The following is an 18,808-nucleotide window of genomic DNA, read 5'->3' as shown; positions in this document are numbered from 1 at the left end:
AATCCATGTAGCTATTAGTTCTCTTTGGCTGTGAGAGAAACAGAAATTTCCATCAAGGTTTTTATGACGGGGGATAAAAATTATTACAGAAACATTATACGTACATATGTATACTTCTTGAGGGAAAATGCCTGCTACCATTCCTAGAAACCATTCTATCAGGACCTCTACGCAAAGGTGTTCGGGACATTTTCAAATCGGCGCACAGACGCAGAGCATGGATGCCACCAAACATCCAGCTCAAAGCTCTAGCATTTTACCAGCTTCCTCTCATGAATTCAAGAAAACCAGTCTGAGATGGCCCATAAAGAACCTAAACTGGCTTGACCAACCTGAATTGTTTGTCCAGAAAAATGTCAAAGCACTGGGACACCCCCTTCCAAACAAATGGATCACTTCCTCCTGCGGTCAAAGAGTAGAAGGCAATGCCTGTCCTCTAATTCTAACCATTTCCTCTCCTCTTAGGCCAGGTGCAACTAGAGAAACAAAGATAAGGGCCCTTCCGCTATATCCTCTTTTAAATGAAGCGAACAGACAGAACGAGGACTCTCCATGAAGTGCTTCTGATAAAAGGCTGCTTATCATAACACCACTGGTAATCTCCAGGACCAGAACATATGGAGAGCGGCCAAATATCATTTCTCAGATTCTGCTAGCCAAGGAAATATTATGATTTCCCCCTCTCACTCATTGATTCGGCACCTCCGGGGATTGCTCTGGGATCAGTAGGTCTTTGCAACCATTAAAAGTATGAACACTCTCTCTCTCCCCCCCACGCACCTTTCTTCCCCATCACTTCTCAAGTCTTTCCTTAAAAGCCAACAGAACAAAAAGCGTAGTGTGCATTTGCCAGCACATGCCCTCCCCCCACGCTCCCCAGTGTATTTGTATGTGAAAATACCTTCTTAGAGTCCATCTTCCATGTGCACAGCTCTGGACAGATAAAGAACGCCTTCAATCTAAGTCCCATCAGGTCTGCCGTCTAGAGAAACAGGGCTAGCAATAACCACCACCACCACGACTGTTCCCCCCTCCCCCTATCCTTCAAACCTTTCAGCTCCCAAGCCCGGCTCAGTCCCTTTGGACTTAAATGCTAGAAGTCAGCAGACCTCGAGGCAAAAAGAATCCGTTCTCTCTCTCTCTTTCTTCCATCAAGGAATTTATTGCCATACAGGGGGATGCATTACTCAAAATATTTCCTGTCCAGACAGAAAGGGTTGGCGCTTCTGCGTTCTTGGCATGCGCCAGGGCCAAGCACTTGCAAAAACATCAGCTCTGACATGAAAGACTTTTTTTTTCTAAACAGTATCCATCCTGCACGCCTCCACCTCCCGCCTAAGTGGGCCTGGGGGGTGGGGAGTGGGAGGGAATCCTCCAAGCCATAATTAGGATTGGAGAGGCTGCTTTGCATCGAGGAGGTATGCACCAGCACACACACACACACACACACACAAAGAACCCACATGCACTGCAACTTATTAACCGAGTGCAGAGAGACTCTTTCCTCTTATCCCAACAGTGCCCAGTGTGTGTGTGTGTGCTGGGGGGGAGGGAGGCAACCCAGCTGCTTTCTGCCTCTCCTCCCGAGTGAATCACAGCTCCCCCATCTCATCCTGGAGGCAACTGTGCTCCTCTGAGAGAGAGCAGGCAGGAGCTGGCCTTTTCACAAGGACGTTCTCCTTCCTTTCAAGAATAAGGACCACGTCTGTATAGGGACAATTTTTAAAAAAGTTTCTAAGATGGTACCCTAAAGAGACTGCCATTGTCATGGCACACACATTCCTTGGTTTTCTTGTTCCATCTGAGTGGCAGAAGAGCACAACGAGCCAGGGGTGGGCATGCGGGCAACCACTGCCAATCATGGCTTTCTTGGATCTCCTCCACCTCTCTGTCAAGCTATCACCTGTACATCACCCTAAACACTATGGATGTCACACACAGGTGTGAGTTTGCCTCCAACTGGCCAGACAAAGGGTAAGCGTCACATTTTGCCCTCTGCCTTACCCCTGCCAAACTCTCTCTGGACAGTTGCTTAGCGAAAGGCTCTAAAGGGGAAAGAGAGTATTTTCCCCTGCAGGCAGCTCAAGCCAGTCTGAACACTGCATTCTCTGATGTGGAAACGCTCCAGTCTGAAATCCTGCATGTACGGTGGGTGAGCAAGTGGGGGTTACTAAGTTGCAACAAAAAGCCTGCAGGTGAAAGAGGATTGGTTTTTTCCCCTTGCTTTGCACTTTCCCACACAGAGGCCAGGTTGCAAGAGCGGAAGGACATCCGCAACTGAGCCGTGGCGATCAGCTTCAGCCCAACCTTGCCTAGGAGGCAACTCTGAACTTAAAGCACACAGCAGAGAGACTCAGGTAAGACCACTGTAGCCTGAGCAAACACACCACAGAGCCACTGTGAAGTAAACATACCACCAAGCCGCTGCACATGGGCAAACCTGAATCTGGCACATTCCCAATATGTCTCAAGATGTCAGAATCTCAGTACACCCCCAATGGAACAGACCAATTCTCTGCCAATCGGCCTGCATTGTTTGGAAACAAAAAAAAAGAGCCCGGGATGAGATGGCGGGACTCCGCGCTAGGAACCCTTTAACTGTCGTTCACAACAGATGTCACCCACAAGCCGTTCCTCCGATAGAAACCATGGATCCCTCATCCCGGTTTTTGTTTTCTTTAGAAGCAGGCAGACCACACAAAACCATTAGGAAGACTTCAAACGCAGGAGGCTTAAAACAAAAGATGCTCGAGGGTTCCTACTTTCGTCATCAATGCAGGGGCCCGCACCACCTTCAAAACGAACACATTTATTCCCACGTAACCTTTTGTGAATCAGAGCCAGCTATAACTTATACCCCCAAGCTGCAGACAACAAAAAAGGTGTGTGTGTGGCAGGGTGGGGGGGGGGAGGCAGTGGGGTGTTACGCAGAGAGGCCAGTTTAAAACAACATCAAATCAAAGGAGTAACCAACCCACAGGAAGGATCCTTCCCAAGATGTTTCTATTCACAAAGGGACCTTCACCATCCCCCCTCTTTCAACTTCTGCTATTCCGGCTGCATCGCCAACAATGAATTCGGTCTCTCCAAAGGGACAGAGGTAAGGCAGCCGCAGAGAACTCCAGGAAGACCTGCGGGTAAGCACCGTTCAGTATTGGAAGCCCCCTCAAACACGAAGAAATGCGCATCTTTCAACGGTGCACCAGAGAGGGCAGAAGTGCAAGCCAACATCGCCAATACACCCACACCAAACCAAAGCACGCACATAGGGAGTCCTCCCCCCCCCCACCACCCCGGGGCAGAAGGTAAGAGCCCCCATTACCTGATCGCCAACGGGTTAAACCCTACTGACAGCCTCTAAGTTCATGACGGGGGGAAAGGGAAGGGGGCCCTGCTAAAGAGTCTCCGGCAAACTCCGTCCCGTCGGGTTTGAAGCAGTTATTCCCCAAGGCAAATCCAAGCGCTTCCTTCCAAGGGCGAGTCCTTCCAAACGGGGCCCCCAGCGCGCACGGCCATTCCTGAGAGCTGCGGGAAGGCGTGATCGTCGGTCCTTCGACGGAGGGAAGGGTGGGGGGGAGAAGGCGAGGCAGAAGGGCCGAGGCGGCTAATCAAAGGGAGGGTGGAAAGCAGGGGCCGCGCCGGGAGAGCCCAGCCGGCAGGACAAAGGGAAGCATGTGCGCCCAGGGCGCAAGGAACCGTTTGGCACCGTGCGCTTTTGGAGAGGCTCCCGGCGCCCAAGCAAAGAGGCTGGTCTAGGGGAGGTTGTCTCGTCTCGCCTCCTGGAAGGGGCGGGAGAGCAGAGACCGCAGAGGAAGGAGGTGGGGGGAATTCGGCTCCAGCTCCACAACCTTCCGATCTCACACAAAGCGCCTCTCCGTGTGCTCCAAGCAGCCGGATTCAAGTGAATTCCATTGGCACCGAGGCGCGCAAGCGGCCAGGAGATCCCATAATCCAGGGCCCGGTTCAAGAGTGGGCCAAAAGGAAGGCACCCCGACGGCCCGGAGCAGCCGCGATAACCCGCATTGGAGGAAAGCGCCGGTCCCGCAGCAGCGTCGCCTTCTGTCCGCCCGAGCTCTTCGCCAACTCCGCAGTCGCATACGGCTGCTTTCCCAGAGTGAGTCGGCGGCGCTACTCCTCCGTCACCGCCCTGCCACCGGCTCCGCCCTCCCCGTCTCCGCCCCCAAAGCCGCTTGGCTCTGCCGCGGGCCGGTGACCGGCTGAAATCCTGCCCATTGTTGTTCAACAGCAGAAGAAAGAAGCGTTGCTTGGAAGGCCGTTCCACGCCCGACCAACGAAACTTTCCCCCGCAGAAGCCCAGCCGGATGGGAGCTAAAGCAAGCACCCTGCCTCCGAGGCAGCGTTTCCCTGGCTTCACTAGTCGGGAGCCGTTTCGTGTTTGCCACGGTGCCGGGACTGACACTGTGCAAAGAAAGCGGAGCTTCTGAACATGTGCGGAATGCCTTTTCGCTCCCATCAGATCGGTCTTCTGATTTATTTTGCATGGTGATAGGACTGTCCAGCTCCTGGGAAAAAAGGCTTGATTTCTCCCCACTCCTTTCCCGGCAATGTGAGAACTTTTCCAATGAAATGAAGAGGATGGGCGATAAAGTACAGGGCAGGCGGAAGGAAGTGCTTCTTCACCTTCAGCCAGTTTGGTGTAGTGGTTAAGTATGGTTAAGTGTAGTGGTTACCTGTGTGGACTCTTATCTGAGAGAACCGAGTTTGATTCCCCACTCCTCCACTTGCAGCTGCTGGAATGGCCTTGGGTCAGCCACAGCTCTTGTCGAAGTTGTCCTTGAAAGGGCAGCTGCTGTGAGAGCCCTCTCAGCCCCACCCACCTCACAGGGTGTCTGTTGTGGGGGAGGAAGGGAAAGGAGGTTGTGACCGCTCTGATATAAATCCAATATCATCATCTTCTTCATCTTCATCATCATCTTCTTCTTCTAAATGCAGACTCAGCTTGTGGAACTCACTGCTACAAGAGATGGCGACAGTAACTAGTCTGGCTGGCTTTAAAAGGAAAAGACGAATTCATGGAGGAGTAGATTTCTGAGTGTTAGCTGTTGGGGGGGGGGGTGGCAGCAGTGTGGGGCACAGCAGTGTGGGGCACTATAGAATTCGGTGGGGATGGGGCAGAGAAAGAAATAGCACATATTCTAAGTTACAGCTCCTCCCAGGCAAATACGGCTTTTAAAATATGAGGCGTACATTCAAGATCGCATGTACCCTGCACCAATGAAACCTGTGAGCTAAAATAATGATACCCATTCAGTGACTTTTAACGAATATGGTGCATGTTAATTATCCACAGGTTTCTATAAACATTTCAGGCTGCCTTTTAACTGAGTCAGAACATTTATCTGTCAAGGTCAGCATTGTGCGCTCTAACCGGCAGCACTTCTCCCGGGCTTCCCATCTTTCAAATCATTTCCTTAGAATCATAAGACTTGGAAAGGACCTCCAGGGTCCTCTAGTCCAACCCCCAACACAATGAAGGGAATTTACAACTGCCTCTCCCCTACACCCCAGTGACCTCCATGCCAGAAGATGGCAAAAAACCTCCCCAAGAAACCTCCAGGATCCCTGGCCACATTGGCCTGGAGAAAAATTGCTGCCTGACCCCAAAGCCGCAATCAGCACTTCCCGGGGCATGTAAGAAAGAGCCATGAGAACTAAGCACTGAAGCAACCCTTCCAGCCCTCCCTCTGATGATCTGCCTAAATTCACAGAATCCTTTCTGATCCTTTCAACTGGAGATGCCTGGGGACTGAATCTGGGACCTAGCCAGTTTGTAGTGGTTAAGTGTGCGGATTCCTGTCTGGGAGAACTGGGTTTGATTCCCCACTCCTGCACTTGCACCTGCTGGAATGGCGTTCGGTCAGCCATAGCTCTTGAAAGAGTTCTCCTTAAAAGGGCAGCTTCTGGGAGAGCTCTCTCAGCCCCACCTACCTCACAGGGTGTCTGTTGTGGGGGAAGAAGATAAAGGAAATTGTAAACTGCTCTGAGACTCTGATTCAGAGAGAAGAGCAGGGTATAAATCTACGTTCTTCTTCTCCTCTTCTTCTTCTTGTGAAGCAGATGCTCTACCACTGAGCCGCAGCACCTCCCTTTCACCAACTGTGTCAGCCCGCTGTTATGCTAGGCTGATCCCGCTGGCTCTGACTGCCTGCAGCTTTCCGAGGAGCAAAGCAGAGGTCTTTCCAAACTTCACGTTGTGGAATGTATTTATTTAGTTCTTGTTTTTAATCCCGCCCTTCCTCCAAGAATCCTGTGAGATGGTTGGCCTGGAAGACTTGCCCAAGGCCACCCAGACAGTATCCCTGGCAGGGTGGGAATTTGAACCCAGGTCTCCTAGATCCTGATCTAGCACTTTAACCACTATTATGCCACCCTGGCTTTTTGTAACTAGCGGTGCCAAAGATTTAATCTGGGACCTTCAGTGTATCTTTCTTATATATATATCACCACTTTGGGGCAGGAAGGGATTTTCTGCCAGGCCAATTTGGCCCAGGGATCCTGGAGGTGTTTTGTCTTCTTCTGGGCATAGGGCAGGAGTCACTGGGGAAGTGTGTGGGGGGATCTGTGGATTTCCTGCATAGTTCAAAGGGTTGGACTAGATTACCCCTGGGATCCCTTTCAGCTCGATGTTTCTAGATGCTTTGCTAGACCACAAAGAAACCCCCAGTGAGGCAGGTATTCCTGGCCCAGGCTTTTATCCCAACTCCCTGTGCAATACAACAGGAAAGGCCGGGATGCCAAAAACCTCCACGCCAGATCCCCTGGCGAGAAAGGAGAAATTGCGAGCGCTCGGCTCTTTTCATCTTTGTTTCCATTTGAAATCACATCCCCCCCCTCCAACCCCAGCCCTCAAAATAAAACTCTCATAAAATTGCTTGCAGAGCAACTGCCTTGCTGTTCGGCTAAATGAGAATTCCAGCGTTTTATGCTAATTCACTTTAGGATTCTTTGAACCTGCAGTTTATGGGCCTGTGCTTAAAACGGCAATCTGTTCTGGATAAAAGGGAGGGATTACAAAGTGTTTTTCATTTTGCAAAGACGGCAGAAAAAAAATAACCAAAGTAATGAAAAGAAAAAGTATTGGATTGTCATTAATACTTGGATACAGAAGTGTGCCCGTTTTGTCAAGTTGCAAAGATTGGGGGGGGATCCTTTAAATGTATTTAGAAATTATGCTGTAAAATGTGTCTGTTAATGTATCCTCCAACTTTCCACCTGTATATATTTTTGTCCCTCCCTTCCTTCAGAGAGCTCATACATGCACAACACATGGAACTGCTTTTATACAAAGTCAGAGGCCTGGTCCATCAAAGTTAGTATTCTCTACTCTGGTTAGTATTCTCTACTCTCTTAGCAGAGACCTTTCACATCACCTACAGCAGGCGTGGCCAAACTGCGGCTCGGGGGCCACATGTGGCTCTTTCACACACATTGCCTGGCTCTTCAAGCCCCCACCGCCCCATTGGCTAGCTTGGATAAGACATTTCTCTCATTAAATCAGCTGCTGGCTTGGAGAACGCATTTAAAGTTAAAGTTGTTTTCTTTCCACCTCTCCCTCCTCCCATCTACTTGCCTTCCTTCCTTCCTTCCTTCCTTCCTTCCTTCCTTCCTTCCTTCCTTCCTTCCTTCCTTCCTTCCTTCCTGCCTGCCTGCCTGCCTGCCTGCCTGCCTGCCTGCCTGCATTCTCTAAGCTGCCATCTGGCTTGGCTTGGAGAAGTGATTTAAAGAGACAAATGCCTTCTCCAAGCCAGCCAGCAGGTGGTGGGGGCTTCAGGAGCCACACAATGTGTGTGAAAGAGCCACATGTGGGTCCTGAGTCACAGTTTGGCCACCCCTGTTCTAACAGAAGGCTGCCATCTTGGTATGTGCAGAAACTATGAGTGCGTTCACACTACACTGAATAATGTGTTTTGCAGCTGGATTTTTACTGTGTAAGAATGGCTAAAATCCATTTGCAAAATGCATTATTTAGTGTAGTGTGAATGCATTCCGTGTCTTCAACAGCTCCCAAGAAGAAGGAAAAAATCTTAACACAGGGAGGCAGCGATGGGAAAGCTTCAGTCTCTTTCTGTTTATTGAAGATTTTCTGAGCTGACTTAACCACCAAAGTGGAAGAAAAAAGCAAACACTTGTGTTACTGATGCAGACATAATAATGAGAATATGGGGCACACACGAGTAGAGCATCCAAGACCATGAAGAATGAGGCAAACAATCTGTGGATGGAGGAAAAAGAATTCTGATGGTTCCATTACCACTCAATGAAAGAGAATTAGACTGGACAAGATCCATAGTGGGAAAAAAAGAACATAAGAAAAGAAGAGCCCTGTTGGATCCAACCAGTGATCAATACTCCCTCTTAGCACTGGAGTCTTGTGAGCAAACATTCTACTTCATGAGCTACTAGCATTAAAGTTGTGAGCTACTGCATAAATTGGCTTGCTCTGGGACCATTTTTCCGGAGCTAAGACAAAAATATGTGAGCCAGAGATTAAAAAACCTGTGAGTTGGTTCACACTAACTCAGCTTAGAGGGAAGTTGCCAGTGATCTATCTAGTCTAGTATCCTATTTTACACAGTGGCCAATAGGTTTCTGACACTTCCTAGAGCTAATCATTGTCAGCTCCGGGTTGTACCCAAAAGTAATGCACATACCAATGCAGTGGTTGTGTGTGTGTTTTAAAAATGTAATAGAGACAATCAGTGTCATAGAGGAAGGTTTGGCAACCCTAGTTGGTGGTCCATAACTAGATCATAATTTTTTAAAAGAAGCCGCAGGGAGGCCAAATTTCAACGCACCCCTGCCAGTTTGGTGTAGTGGTTAAGTGCACAGATTCTAATCTGGGAGAACTGGGTTTGATTCCCCACTCCTCCACTAGCAGCTGCTGGAATGGCCTTGGGTTAGCCATAGCTCTCACAGTCATTGTTCCTGAAAGGGCAGCTTCTGTCAGAGCCCTCTCAGCCTCACCCACCTCACAGGGTGTCTGTTGTGGGGGAGGAAGATAAAGGAGATTGTAAGCCGCTCTGTCTCTGATTCAGAGAGAGGGGCGGGGTATAAACCTGCAGTCTTCTTCTTTTAAATACATATTCAGAAAACCAAATCACAGATTTCCATGCCCCTTGGCCCTGAGAACAGCAAAAAACACTGACTTGTGTGAAGGGATGCCAGCTCTGTGTTGGGAAATACCTGGAGATTTTGGGGGTGGAGCCTGAGGAAGATAGGTCAGGGAGGGGAGGGACATCAGCGGGGTCTAATGCCATCGAGTCCACCTTCCAAAGCAGCCATTTTCTTTAGGGGAACTGATCTCTGTAGTCTGAAGATCTGCTGTAATAGCGGGAGATCTCCACCTCCAGATTGTCACCTGGAGGTTGGCAACACTATGGAGAACTTTTTTTAAAGGATCCAGAAAACCTAAAATACAAAAGTTAATATCAAAAGTTCTTTCCTTGTAATTGAACCATGGTTTCCTGCGGTAACTCATTTGATGGAACGAGAAGTTTTGCCAAATAACCCTTTATATGTCAAGGGGATATATATTTCAGTTGATTGTATAGCATTTGTACTCTGTTACTCAAAACTGTGTAATTAATAGGTCACTGATTATTACTTGCAGGGGTCATTTTGTAGAAAAAGAGGTGCCGGAGTTCATTAGCACAATTCATTTGCCTAACGCATTTGCGTATGTCACACACCCCTGACGTCACCAGAAGGTGTACTATATTATATTGGATCAGCATCTACCTTAAAATGTTTCTTGAATTACAATTATCATAATAAAACCTTACTCCCATCATACTTTTAAAATTACTTTTTCCTGTGTGGCCACAATGGCATGATGAAGGGTTCCATCTGTCTGCTTGATATGTTTTGGTTATTTTCCCATTTTTTGGTGAAGAAAAATATTAGAAAGTTTGTCAAATCTTACAAAGTTCAGCAAAATTCTCTCAGGGGGTTTGAACAATGGAGCCCAGAAGCAAGTATTTTTTTTGGGGGGGGAGTAAGAAAGAAAGAAAGAGCACAATAAAATTTAGAGTTTCTGGAGCTCCGCTCCTGTGAGCTCCTGCCCCAGATAAGACCTGATTATTTGTATGTTTTGATTACTGTAAAAGTTTAAGAATTGTTAATAATTTTTTTAAAAGTTCCTTTCTTTGCAGCTTTCGGGCCTAACTCCCATCTGCATCCCTAAAACAGCAATGAAGATCCTGTGAATTTAGGGGGAGGTATTTGTGAGTTTCCTGCATTGTGCAGAGGGTTGGACTAGAAGACCCTGGAGGTCCCTTCCAACTCTATGATTCTATGAAAACAATGAATGGCTGCTGTTGGACCGGCGGCCTGTGTTTGCTGAATTGAATTTTTTTGCAAGCTGCCCTAAAGCTAAAGACTTGGACATGCAGCAAAACATGAAGGATGCCAAGAAGCCTTGAGAAAAATATTATATCTTTTTAATAGATGAAATGGGCAGCTAAAGCTTTCCAAGGCAAGAAAGATCAGTAGCATCACCTGGTAAATAACATCCTATTAAGCCTCTCTTAAAGGGACAAGGCATTTTTTCCCAGGCAATTGTTCATCCTGCAAAGTGGAACAGTACAAATAAGAGAACAGCCACAATTCATTCTTCCTAAACAGGCCTATGTTCACCTTCCATTTGTTTTTTTAAAGTAATGCACGGTACAGAAAATAAAGGAAAGAGGAATGATTTTTTTAAAAGGCAAAAGGTCACAGGTTAGGGCTGATGGCACTGCCTTGGATCGTGGCTGAAGAACTGGAGATTTTGAGGGCAGTGCTTTGGAAGGGTGGGGTTTGAGGAGGATGTGACGCCACTTTCAGGTGATGCTTTCTAGGAATTTCCCTTGATTTCTATGGGAAGACCATCAGGACATGGGGAAATTCCTAGAGTGTTACCAAGGAGATAACTTTCCACCATTTTTTCTCTTCAGTTTTTTGAGGATGGAGGACTGGGCTGAGGGTGGGCAAATGGTAAGCCTATCCCAGCTTCAGTCCTTGGCTTCTCAGGCTACAGGTGTCAGAAAGACCTCAGAGAGTCGCTGCCCATCATGAGGGCTAATTTACACATGACAAAGTTCCATGCATTTCAGGTTGACAGGCATACTTTGGGCATTCTGTGTTCAGGATTTAGTGTTGCCAGCCTTCAAGCGGGGCCTGGAAATCACCCACTTTTACAACTGATCTCCAGCTGACAGAGAGAATAGCTCCCCTGGAGAAAATGGCTGCTTTGAAGGGTCGACTCTATGGCAGGTGTGGGTTGGAAAATACCTGGAGACTTTGAGTGTGGACCTGGGAGAGTGAGGGGTTTGGGGGGAGGTGGGGCCTCAGCATGGTGCAATGCCCTGAAATGGCGCCAAGTAAGTCACTATTTGCCCTGTTTGGGAAAGCGAGCCAGCTTGGTGTAGTGGTTAAGTGCTCAGACTCTTATCTGGGAGAACCGGGTTTGATTCCCTACTCCTCCACTTGCAGCTGCTGGAATGGCCTTGGGTCAGCCATAGCTCTCGTAGGAGTTGTCCTTGAAAGGGCAGCTGCTGTAAGAGCTCTCTTAGCCCCAACTACCTCACAGGGTGTCTGTTGTGCATGTGTGTTGGGGGGGGGGAGGTAAAGAGCCAGTTTGGTGTAGTGGTTAAATGCGTGGACTCTTATCTGGGAGAACCGGGTTTGATTCCCCACTCCTCCACTTGCACCTGCTCCTACTGGAATGGCCTTGGGTTAGCCAGAGCTATTGCAGAAGTTGTCTTTGAAAGGGCAGCGGCTGTGAGAGTCCTCTCAGCCCCACTCACCTCACAGGGTGTCTGTTGTGGGGGGAGAAGATAAAAGAGATTGTAAGCCACTCTGAGTCTCTGATTCAGAGAGAAGGGTGGGGTATAAATCTGCAATTCTTCTTCTTCTTCTAAAGGAGATTGTGACCACTCTGTGACTCTGAGATTCAGAGTATAGGGCAGGATATACATTCAATATCATCTTCTAAATATACACGTAGCCATCAGTACATGTAAGTTTCCCCAGCAACTCAGATAGCAACTCCCTGAGGTCCTTCCAAGTCCAAAAAATGGCAGGGAGGGAGAAGGCAGAAGCTCCAGCTCTTTGAGCATTGCAGTTCTCTGAATCAGACCTGCATACAGTGCTGAATCACGTTTTGGGTACACCGATCTCCCAGGAAACATCAAGTGACTCTAGGTGATTGCATGGGAGACCCCAGGACTTTGTAACAGGTGAATCAGCCCTCCAGCTTGGGTGGGCCAGTGATCTGACATCAAATAAGACATTTTTTAAAAAATACGTTCCAAAAGCCACACGTGGCCTGGAATGTTCCACTGTCATCCAAAGGTTGTCCTGGCAATGGAATGATTTGCCCGTACCACATCAAACAGAGTCCTGATTACAGCTCTCTTAGATAACTGGCAAAATACCAGTGGGGAGGGGAGGGCCAGTCGAAGGAAATGAGCACTTGATAAATATTTTTTTCCACAACAACACAATTGGTTTCAATGGGATCTGGCTCTGTTTCTCATTAGTTATCCTTCACTTGTTAGACAAGTTCCATATTTCACTGCAGCCCCGCTGCGGAATTTATTTATCATTTGCCGAGAAAAAGCGAGTCTACGTCAAAGCACCTTGCTATTTATGTCCTCACAACCCTTTACTGCTTTTTTTTTTTATAAAAAAAGCATCTCTCCTGCCTCCTCATAAGCCCCCCACCCTTTCCTTGTCCCCTTAAGGATAGCAGGTTTTGACATCCCGAGATGAGTTTAAAACCAGGTAACAAATCCTAGCTTTTGATGCTGAAGAAGGGCTGCCGAGCAGGAAGCCATTATCACGGCCTTGACAGGGTGCTACAGTATCAGGATATGTTTGATAAAGCACTCAGCTGACACCGGGAGGAAAAAAATCACTCTCTTCACCCCCCCCCCTTTCCTCCCACCTCCCCCTTTTCACAAGAAGGCTTTTTGCGCTCATTAAATGCAACCTTATCTCTGAAATGACAAGTGCACCTAATCTCATTTTCTGACAAGTAATTCTGACAGCACCTTCCTTTTGATTTCGAAGACACGTAGAGAGACATATATTAATCTGTCAGTCATTGCCCCTAGGAAGGAGGGGGAGGGAAAGAGAGAGAGAGAGATGAATATTTGTCAAAATGAAGGGAACAAGAAAGGAAGAGGCAGGCAGCATCAGGCAGCGCATATAGCGTATATACAGGGTACGCTGCATGCGGATGCAAAGTCCATACCGGAGACCAGAGGCACCCACTGTTTATGAGGAGTCTAAGAGGACAATCACAAAACCTATAACCCCCACCCCTCGCCACTTGTTTCCACACATTGTGAGAACCATTCAGGCCCAAATGGGCCACAACAACGGGCCCCTAGGTTTGGTTCTGACTTCCTGTTTCTGTCATGTAAAGTTGCCAGCTCTTGGGAAATACCTGGAAATTTGGGGGTGTAGCCTAAGGAAGGTGGGACTTGGGGAGGGGAGGGACCTCAATTGGGTATACTGCCATAGAATCCACCTTCCAAAGTGTCCCTTTTCTTCAGGGGAACTGATCTCTATTGCCTGGAGATCAGTTGTAATCCCAGGAGATCTCCAATGCCCATCTGGAGATTCATTACAAGAAACAAACAACATGTCTGTGATGTAAATAGGCTACCATACTTTTAATATATAATTACTCATGAATTTACATACTTTAAAAAACTTTTTAAAACTATCTAAGAATTTACAAATATATTTAACACAAAAATCCACAGTAACAACCATAACCAAATTCTAAGGTAGTTTTAAAAAAATATGTAAATTCATGAGTAATTATATATTAAAAAGTATTAAAAAGTACGGCAGCCTATTTACATCACAGACATGTTGTTTGTTTCTTGTAATGTATCTTCACTGTGATCCCATTATTGATTTATGCTACCGTCTGGAGATTGACAGCCAGGAGAGAAGTCACTTTAGGAACAATAATATAAACAACCAAAGGTTATAGTGACCAAATTGCTATGTAATAATAGTGTGTATGTACAAATAAGCAAAACTGACAAAAGAATTCCAAAATTCATAAATAATCTTCCACAAAGGAGTCCCAATGCGCAGGTCGTCGACTTTAGAAGGTCCTGCTTCGATTAAAACTCTTCCAGAATAGGGTGCTCCATAAATTCTTAAAAAAGACGTCCTCGTTCAAAAAGCGCTTACAGCAACACTTCCATTGGGTTCCCCACTGCTTAATATTTTTTAATAATTATAGGGAATACAAATTCTCCAAAAACTTTAAACCGGCATCACGCTCACAAACGGCTCAAGCAGTGGGGAACACAATGGAAGTGTTGCTGTAAGCGTTTTTTGAATGAGGAAGTCTTTAAGAATTTATGGAGCACCCTATTCTGGAAGAGTTTTAATCGAAGCAGGACCTTCTAAAGTCTACAACCTGCGCATTGGGACTCCTTTGTGGAAGATTATTTATGAATTTTGGAATTCTTTTGTCAGTTTTGCTTATTTGTACATACACACCATTATTACATAGCAATTTGGTCACTATAACCTTTGGTTGTTTATATTATTGTACCATCTGGCAACCCTACTTGCCATGCCGCTTCTTTATATAGTACTTCCTTTATTAGAGTTATGATGTGGAAGAAGAAGAAGATATTGGATTTATAGCTCTCTCTCCACTTCGAATCTCAGAGTCTCAGAGCGGACCACAATCTCCTTTACCTTCCTCCCCGACAACAGACACCCTGTGAGATAGGTGGGGCTGAGAGAGCTCTCGCAGCAGCTGCCCTTTCAAGGACAATTCCTACGAGAGCTATGGCTGACCCAAGGCCATTCCAGCAGATGAATGTGGAGGAGTGGGGAATCAAACCCACTTCTCCCACTTACTTAACCACTACACCAAACTGGAGGCAGGCAATGGTAAACTACCTCTGAGCCTTTCTTGCCTTGAAAACCCTACAGGGTCACCATAAGTAGGCTGCATTTTGATGGCACTTTCCGCCACCACTTTGTATAATTATTTATCTAGAAAATGTTTTAAGAAGGCCCCTTTCCCTGTCAGTGTATATTACTACTTGAAAGAAGATTCCCTCCCCCCACCATATAGCGGAGTGTAAAAAACCAGACTAATTAATCTGCTGCCTGAAATGGTAGGATTGCCAGGTCTATGTTGGAAAATACTGGAGACTTTAGGGGTCAAGCTGGGAGAAGGCATGGTTTGAGGAGGGGAGGGGCCTCAGCATGGTACAATGCCATAGAATCCACCCTCCAAAGCAGCCATTTTCTCCAGGGGACATCAATTGTAAAAGCGGGAGATCTCCAGGCCCCACCTGGAGGCTAACACAACAAAAAATGCAAGCTAGTGACCAATTTACTAAGAAGTATATAGAAACCAGTCCAAATGTCCAAAACATGTGTATTCAAGTCCCACAGTAGTGTGGTGACAAGCCAATCGATTAAGTACTTGTTTCTTTCCAGTATTCATCAGACCTGGGACCACTAACAAAAGAAAATATTATACAAAAATATCAGAAGGACATTCAGACACCACCAACCCTCTTCCAGTGAAAAAATATATCGTACTGACATATTGATTCAATTATATAGATTGAATCAATATGTCAGTACGATATATTTTTTCACTGGAAGAGGGTTGGTGGTGTCTGAATGTCCTTCTGATATTTTTGTATAATATTTTCTTTTGTTAGTGGTCCCAGGTCTGATGAATACTGGAAAGAAACAAGTACTTAATCGATTGGCTTGTCACCACACTACTTTGGGACTTGAATACACATGTTTTGGACATTTGGACTGGTTTCTATATACTTCTTAGTAAATTGGTCACTAGCTTGCATTTCTTGTTGTGTTATCCATTATAGTGACCTCCCTCGGATTGTATTCTATCCCCACCTGGAGGGTGGCTACCCTAGATACAGACCATTATGCCACCTCAGCTCACCCCCACCTCATTCTCATCTCATTCAATTTGTGAATGAATGATTAATGTGCCATCAAGTTACAGTGGACTCATGGTGACCCAAGGACCATGGGGTTTTCAAGGCAAGAGATAAACAATGTCACTATGTCGTAGCACACTCTAGAAATCCTTTCAATCTCTATGGTAAAAACCATAGAGATTGGGGGTGTTCCTACAGCATCACACAACACAGTCATAGCGTTTCTGTTTTTTGGACAGAAAAGATGTTGCAGAGTCTTGTGACACCGTTACTGTGTGTCTCCACCGCCCTGATCTTCACTGGCTCAGACCCTATTCAGACATGTAGCCCCTTCCCATCCTTCTGAACATTCAAACACCAAGGAGGAAATGAAATGAATGGGAAGTACCAAGAGGTTCTGCGTGTTGCTGTAAAGCAATGCCGTTTCCCATTTAATACAGTCATGAAGCATTGTTTGATGGGGCACAACAAAGCCGGGCAAGCTCTTTTCTAATATATTCCCTTAATCAATACTCGCAAGAGGAAAGATGGGAACAATTAAAGTTTGCCTTCTGCATAGCCAGATAAAGTAGGTTGTGGGCTCTTGCGCAGCTCTAAGTAGTTCGCCAGTCAATTAGGAGAGATGAAAAAGGCCTCTTAGCATGACTTCTAAGAGCAGAAAGATCTGCAATACGGGCATGATCCAGCCTGAATTAAGGACTTTGAGGTCCCATTGATTTCAGTGGCAGAGTTAAGCGATCAGGGATGTGAAACCACATTGTGCTCTTAGTTCAAAAGCTTCCTTTGTTTTCATTTGTGGTGGAGAGTTGGAAATTGTAAGGCTAAGCACCACTTTTCTTTTCTCGTGACATATTAAGGGGGGGGGGGGAGATACATGGAAGTTGCCATTCCCATGCCCCATGTTTCTTATCTGCGAGAACCGGGTTTGATTCCCAACTCCTCCACTTGCAGCTGCTGGAATAGCCCCACCTACCTCACAGGGTGTCTGTTGTAGGGAGGGGAGAGATAAAGGAGACTGTGACCGCTCTGACTTTCAGAGTATAAGGCAGGATATAAATCCAATATCACCATAATCTTCTTCTTCTTCTTCTAAACAAGTTTTCCACACTTGTTGCCATCATAGCCTCTGAACGTCTACACCCCCTCTACACCCCCTCACATCTCCAGGAATTTCCCAAAACTACCTTCGCAACCTTACGTTCATTTCTGGGCTTGCTCCAATAAATGTCATCTTTGGTCAGTCTGCACCACAGGTCCACAACTTTGTTGTGCCTGCAGTAATTTTTGGAATGTTGAGAAAATGTAGAAGATGCCTTGGTCACCACAACACTGCTGCAATGAGAGTTTGGGGGAAAAAATCACAAAAATGGTGGTCATGCCAAAATGGCTGCCATCACATCACATTAAAAGCCACATGGCTTCTTGAGATAAAGGCTGTCACTTTTCAGAATCATCTCCAGCTCCAAGAAAGTGGAGGAAATATCTGTGCTGTGGGGAAGGGACTCTTGTTTGGTTCAGTTCCCAATAGAATTGTCAGGTCCATAATAAATGCTGGTGGGGAAATGGGGGAGGGGCATTCCGGGAGCTTGACGCATCATTACACAACATGCTGATGTTACTCAGAAGTGACAGAGGCATACCGATGATGTCAGGGGCACCGTTTTGGGTTTTGGGCAAAACTCTATGGTAAGATCAGCATCAGACCATATAGTTTTGCCCAAACCAAACCCCAGAGCATTGCCCCCTCCCCGACATCACCAACATGCCTACATCACTTCTGGGTAACATAAGTGCATTGTGTTTATTTTCGGTGATAACACTCTTGGGGGGATTTCCTCCCACCGGCCAGCTAGCCAGTGGCAGTTAAGAGACTACAAAAGTGGGGGATCCCCCACCCCCAGCTGGGGAATGGCAACCCTAGATGCCAAAGAATGGGGAGGATTTGTCCCACATGTCCACGAGGAGAGGCTGTCAAGCTCAGAGACATAAGAAAGTCTGGTATAAATCCTAAAAGTTAGCTCAAAAAAAAAAAAGTCTGAAGCCTTCTACCAGCCTAAGAAGCCTCCCTCCAGGTTCCCAGCACAGGAACAGCCCTTAAGTTGGAGGAAGGATTCACTGTAGGACTGCCAACCTCTACATGGAAGCTGGAAATCTCCCAGGATTACAGCTGAACTCCAAATGACAGAGATCAGTTCCCCCAGAGAAAATGGCTGCTTTGGATGGTGGACTCTATGGCATTAGACGCTACTGAGGTCCCTCCCCTCTCCAAAACTTGCCCTTCCCAAGCTCACCCCCAAATCTCCAGGTATTTACCAAGTGGGCGTTGGCAACTCTACTCCTTAGGCTGAAGGAAGGCTTTGGACTTTGCTGACCAGAGTGGCAGGATCAGTGTCTCTGAGATTACGGCCAAACTGGAAGTATAGAACTGCGGCAATCCTGTGCAGGGTGAGCTCAGTCTTCTGCAATTCATAAAACTCGTCAAGAGCAATCTGGAGTTCCCTGATGTTCTCTGCTCTGCCCCTTTCCTTTCCGTTTTATCCTCAAGAAGGAAGTGGGCAGCAGGAAATATACTGGTTGGCCTCAAGGCATATCTGAGTAACAAACTGGGGATTAATTGTCCACATCATTCATTTAGGTTTGCCAACATGCAGGTGGGGCCTGGAGGTCTCCTGAGATTCCAGCTGATCTCCAGATGACAGAGATCAGTTCTTTAGAGGGTGGACTCTGTGGCATAATACTCTGGAGGGCTTTTTTGTAGCAGGAACTCATTTGCATATTAGGCCACACACCCCTGATATAGCCAGTCCTCCAAGAGCTTCCAGGGCTCTTAGAACAGG

General features: G+C 46.8%; 1 protein-coding gene across 7 annotated transcripts in view; it reads right to left on the bottom strand.

The window, feature by feature from the left end:
- Nucleotides 1-18,808, bottom strand: part of AUTS2 (activator of transcription and developmental regulator AUTS2) — a 1,045,632-nt gene that overhangs the window by 104,126 nt on the left and 922,698 nt on the right. The window contains exon 1 of one of the 7 annotated variants that reach the window (XM_060258692.1): nucleotides 902-1,004. The exons of the other annotated variants lie outside the window; for them this stretch is intronic. Within the exon in view, the coding sequence (XP_060114675.1) occupies nucleotides 902-970 (69 nt within the window). The 5' untranslated portion in view covers nucleotides 971-1,004. Of the gene's footprint in view, nucleotides 1-901; nucleotides 1,005-18,808 lie in introns of those variants that run through there. 7 annotated transcript variants of the gene reach the window in all.

This window comes from Heteronotia binoei, chromosome 18, assembly GCF_032191835.1.
Source record: "Heteronotia binoei isolate CCM8104 ecotype False Entrance Well chromosome 18, APGP_CSIRO_Hbin_v1, whole genome shotgun sequence".
Taxonomy (NCBI): domain Eukaryota; kingdom Metazoa; phylum Chordata; class Lepidosauria; order Squamata; family Gekkonidae; genus Heteronotia; species Heteronotia binoei.
The sequence above is the reverse complement of the archived record's forward strand: the minus strand, read 5'-3'. Positions and strand labels throughout refer to the sequence as shown.